Source organism: Lagopus leucura, unplaced genomic scaffold, assembly GCF_019238085.1.
Source record: "Lagopus leucura isolate 7727_CA_CO unplaced genomic scaffold, USGS_WTPT01 34860-0_obj-0_obj, whole genome shotgun sequence".
Lineage (NCBI taxonomy): Eukaryota > Metazoa > Chordata > Aves > Galliformes > Phasianidae > Lagopus > Lagopus leucura.
In genome coordinates, this window is record NW_024963900.1 from 1 (window position 1) to 4,816 (window position 4,816).

General features: G+C 50.6%; 1 protein-coding gene across 3 annotated transcripts; it reads left to right on the forward strand.

Moving 5' to 3' along the window:
• Positions 1 to 620: 620 nt before the first annotated feature.
• LOC122191410 lies at positions 621 to 4,618 on the forward strand. 3 transcript variants are annotated; one of them, XM_042891670.1, is made up of 4 exons: positions 621 to 1,978; positions 2,531 to 2,572; positions 3,323 to 3,451; positions 4,328 to 4,618. In XM_042891670.1, exons 1-4 carry the CDS (start codon positions 1,766 to 1,768, stop codon positions 4,586 to 4,588), a joined length of 645 nt encoding a protein of 214 aa, XP_042747604.1. In that variant the 5' UTR covers positions 621 to 1,765; the 3' UTR covers positions 4,589 to 4,618. The 3 variants fall into 3 exon arrangements, with proteins under 3 accessions (XP_042747604.1, XP_042747605.1, XP_042747606.1); XM_042891671.1 differs by having other exon boundaries at positions 3,326 to 3,451; XM_042891672.1 differs by lacking the exon at positions 3,323 to 3,451.
• The last annotated feature ends 198 nt before the right edge of the window (positions 4,619 to 4,816 follow it).

Here is a 4,816-nt window from a genome sequence, read left to right on the forward strand (position 1 = left end):
TGCAGCAATGTGCGAAGGAACGGCTGTGCAGTGAGGGGAGGAGCGCTGGAACAGGCTGCAGGGAGGTGGGGGAGTCTGTGGGTCCCAGTGTGTCTCTATGGGTCCCAACGTGTCTCTATGGGTCCCACTGTGTCTCTGTGGGTCCCAACGTGTCCCTATGGGTCCCAATGTGTCTCTATGGGTCCCACTGTGTCTCTGTGGGTCCCAATGTGTCTCTATGGGTCAAAATGTGTCTCTATGGGTCCCAACGTGTCTCTATGGGTCTCAACGTGTCTCTATGGGTCCCAGTGTGTCTCTATGGGTCCCAACGTGTCTCTATGGGTCCCAACGTGTCTCTATGGGTCCCAACGTGTCTCTATGGTCCCAGTGTGTCTCTATGGGTCCCAACGTGTCTCTATGGGTCAAAATGTGTCTCTATGGGTCCCAACGTGTCTCTATGTGTCCCAATGTGTCTCTATGGTCCCACTGTTCACTGCTGCCCAGGGAGGTGGTGGAGTCTCCTGCTCTGCAGATGTTCCAGACCTGCCTGGATGCCGACCTGTGCGACCTGCTGTAGGGAACCTGCTTTGGCAGGGGGTTGGACTCCATGATCTCTGGAGGTCCCTTCCAACCCCTACAATTCTGTGATTCTGTGATTATTATAATAATTGGTTGATTATTATTTTAAATTTAAACAGGTATTTGGGTGGAGTGTTCCTGGTTCCAGCTTGTCGTAGTCAAGTGCTTTTTGTAGAAGTGTGTTGGCATTGGAGGCACAGTGACACGTCCTTGCCACCAGCCACCCTGCAGCTAATGCCATCTGCATTCTGAACTGTGGATGGGCTTGCTCAATGATAAATCATTTGGCATCAGAGGACCCTGGTGGTTCATTGTTATTTGATCCCTTTGGCAATAGTGATCATCTGGCTTTTCCTAGCAGTGACTGTTTGATAGCGGAACCTTTCCAAGTAAAACCATTCACTCCTTCCTCCTTGAGTTCTGAGAAGAATAAAACAGATTTAATTTGTGTTCTGCAGAGTTCAGAGCATCCCTGGAGGGTTTCTGCAGGTGCAGGCCTTTCCCTTCCCAGTTTTAAGAGGGATCTCTCTGTTACACAGCACTGGCTGTACTTTATATTCTGTCACTCCAAGCTTTTTGTGTCATCAGTTCCCCGTACCTTGAGTGAACCATTTTGAATAATCTCTCCAGCTTCTCTCTTGCTTTTCTGTGTTCAGAGCTGAGTATGCCTTAAGAGATGCTGCTGATTTCTTACAGCGTTTCTGACCTTCTCTTGAGTTTGTCATTCGTTTTAGTCTCTTAAGGTCCTTAGAAAACTTTTCCTCGCTGCTTTGATTTCTGAGATCCAATCTTTGTGTTGTTTTAGCAGCCTTTTTTTCCTTATTTCTTCTGTGGCTGTTAGGACTCAGTAACTTGGGCACTTGTTTCTTAAGGTGCCATGTGTCACAGTGCTGAGCCATAAGCCTTGCTAGTGACACTCTCCACCCATCTTCTATTCTATCCACGAGTTTTCTGGCGCACACACACGTGTGATTTAATGCCTCTGAGTCAGAGCCTTGTGCAACAGTCTCCTGCATATCAGGTGAGATGATATCAGGTGGAATTAGTTCTTGAACAGTGAATGTTATGCAGAATGTAAGAGGTCACCCAGATGTTACCAAAGGACATAAGACAATCGCTGTGCTGTCCTGGACATACCACGAGATTGCACTCAAGATGATTGCTCCACTGTTTGCAGCGGGTTTGCACATGCAGTGGGTCTTCTTCCATGGCTGACAGCAGAGGTGGGCAGTGTGAGCCTTCCTTTGGGGCAGGGAGCAGTGGGGCACTGATAGCACCGGGCGAGGGCGTTCTGTGTGCTGGGGAAGCTCTCAGCCTCACCGAGGCACGCGGGTCTCTCCGTTTTCTCTCCATTCTCTCCCCTGGTGTTTCCCCCCTGCAGATGCCCGCAGCTGCTCGGCCAGGCAGGGAGACACGCTTTGTAAGTTCCCTCTGGTGTGCAGTGTGTGCTGCTGCTCCGTGCTGCTCCATGCTGCTCCGTGCTGCTCCCACCTGGCCCTGCTGTTTTCGCTTCCTTTAGCTCCATGCTACCCGGCTCGTGGGCTTGGGGTGCCCCTCAGCTTGCTGCAGAGCAGTGCCCGGGCAGCTGCTCTGCTCTCAGGGCTGTTCCCTGCTCCTTCTGCTGAGATGGCCAAGAAGCTGCAGTGCTGATGACTTTGCTCGAGCGCAGGGGATGCAAAGAGGGGCCACCATCGGCTGAGCTGGAGGAGAAGTGGAGAGGTGGGGGGGTTAATGTGTGAAATGCAGGGAACTGCGAGTGTCTTCTTGCAGAGGAACTCAGAGAAGCTGCTCTTTGAGCTGCTTCCCACGTGGAGAATGCATTGCAGGGGGTGATGTGGGACTTGAAAGCTTTGTGCTGTATGGGAAGAAGGGCAGGGGGAAAGAGTTGGGTAAGTGTGTTTTTGAATGGAGCAGGGTTAGCTGAAGGGTTCCGTTATGGACTCCGCATTGACACTTCTATTTCTGCTTTCAGGCTTCCATTAACTTCATTGCATCGCAGGATGACAGCAGATCAGTAAGTACATCTGCTCTGAGACCTTCCAGTAGTGTCCTCTGTGTATCCTCCAGCATGTAAAGCTTGCCTCTTCCTCCTGCGTGTGCTTACTTCCAGCCTGCTTACTTCTCACTGTTGGCTCTGTGTTCTTTTCTCAGTGTCCCTCCAAGTTTGCACAAATGCATTGTCTTCAATATTCCTACACTGAAAACTCAGTGTTTATAGCTTTTATTCCTGCTTACATTAGCAGTTTGCTCTCGTGGTTTTTCTGGCCAATTGTGCTTCTGGTCCCTTAAAGTATTTGGAGTTTCATTCACTTCCACACAATACCCAGCACTGATGACATCTTGGTCCCCTGTACCCCTCTCTGCTCCTATCTGTCTGCGTTCCTAATTGCAGGCCTCGCTGGTGTTCTGTTCATTGCACCACAACTTCTGCCAGTGCCCATTCCCAGCTGTATCTCCCATTCATGATGCTTACACTCCCCAAGCTCTGACATATCTGTGCCATTCCCCTCTGACTGCTGCAGCTGCCATTCCTATGGCAAGGCTCTCCCTCATCACTCAGGCATCACGTAACTCATTGGTGTTGCTTTGCCTGAACCTCTTTGCTTCTCCACATGCTTGCACCAGAGACGTGGCTTTGTGCTTGGTGTTTGCTGCAGTCGCTCTCCTTCCCAAGGACTCACCTCGCTGCCCTGACCGCTCAACTCTTTTCTCTCCCTCTCTCTCTTCCTCTGCATTTTCCCCCCTCGTGTGGCACTGACACAAGCAGACCAAGCCAGGCGTCATTCAGCCTCTTTCTCGAGCGCGACAAAATGCTGCCTCGCATAACCCGGACGAGGGGGACAGCCCCAATCCCTTCCAGCAGCCCGAGCCGTGCTCCGCTGTCCACAGCTCTGTAAGTGGCCACACTTCCTTCTCACTCAGCTTGTCCTAGGCTGCTCCGCTGCCACTTAGAGTTACGCTGAGGCCTGAAACCTTGTCTGTCAGCGCCTTGCGTCTTGGGGCAAAAGCCAATGGCATCTGTAGTAAGTTTGGTGATGTGCAAAATGATCGGTTTTCCTTCAGAGATTCTCATTCTCGGGGCTTTATGTTGATGGGAGAGAAGGGTTTATGTGTTTTGGTCTTCGCCTGGGTAAGAGTTGCTGCTGCGTACTTGCAGAATAGTCTTCTTATTGAAGCGTGTATGGATTTGTACCAAATCAGAAGCACAACAGCCACTGGAGAAGAAGGAAAAGACAAGAAAAATGAGTGACACCGGTAGATCTCTTCCAATGAGGAAGGTTCTGTTAGTCAGAAATACTGGATAAGGCCAGAGCTTATCTCTCATTTCCCAGTGGACTGGATTTGTCTTTCTCAGTCCGAAGGAGCACTCAGTTAACTGTATGTCACTGTATTCCAGCTCCAAAAGCCCACTGATTGATGGGTGCGTGCTCACTGAGTTGGGTGGAAATCCTTTAGGACCGTGACATCAGTTTGGCCCCATGGCCAAGAGATCAGTCACGAAATGCTGGTGAAGTCGATGAGGATTGGTGCCACCAGAATTACCGTTCCTACACCTGCCAAGAAGTAAAATGGGGCTATGATACTTGTGCTGCTCTATAAAGCACATAGACAGTGCAGTGCTCACCCTTCTGCACAACGCTGTAGCAGCCATCTTTTCATATTCCAATGCTCAGGCTCTGCAGGATGAGCATTTCGAAGCGTTTCTCCCACGTTGTGTTTTTTTGTAACAACTGTGATTTTTTTCTATGCTCTGTTTTTGTCGCTGTAGCCAAAGCCACCATCACCACCCTCTCCTGATGAGATTCCCATCAACGTCAAGCAAGCATACAAGACTTTTGCAGCAGTGCCCTTGTCACACCCTCTGCTCGAGACACAGGTAACTGCTGCTGGTTGGGGGCAACGTCACCCAAACAGTGGAACACAGAGAAGAAGGAGCACCGCAAGTGAGGGTAGGAAGGAGACAGCAACTAGTTTATCGCAGACAGACCTGCTTTCAACATCTTCATCAGTGACCTTGATGAGGGGATAATGGCCACCCTCAGCAAGTTTGCTGATGATACGAAGTTGGGAGGATTGGCTGAAGGCCGTGCTGCCATTCAGCGAGAGCTGGACAGGCTGAGAGCTGGGCAGGAAGAAACCAGATGGGGTTTAACAAAACCAAGTGTAGAGTCTTGCATCTGGGGAGGAATAATGGCATGCAGCAGTACAGGATGGGGGATGAGCTGCTGGAGGGGAGCTCTGCGGAGAGGGACCTGGG

What these genes read in the sequence shown, in the direction of transcription:
- LOC122191410 (XM_042891670.1), top strand. Translation starts at nt 1,766, where the DNA reads ATGGCTGACAGCAGAGGTGGGCAGTGTGAGCCTTCCTTTGGGGCAGGG. An exon ending in CAGGCAGGGAGACACGCTTT is followed by an intron (nt 1,979 to 2,530) that starts GTAAGTTCCCTC and finishes TTCTGCTTTCAG; the next exon opens with GCTTCCATTAACTTCATTGC. An exon ending in CGCAGGATGACAGCAGATCA is followed by an intron (nt 2,573 to 3,322) that starts GTAAGTACATCT and finishes CACTGACACAAG; the next exon opens with CAGACCAAGCCAGGCGTCAT.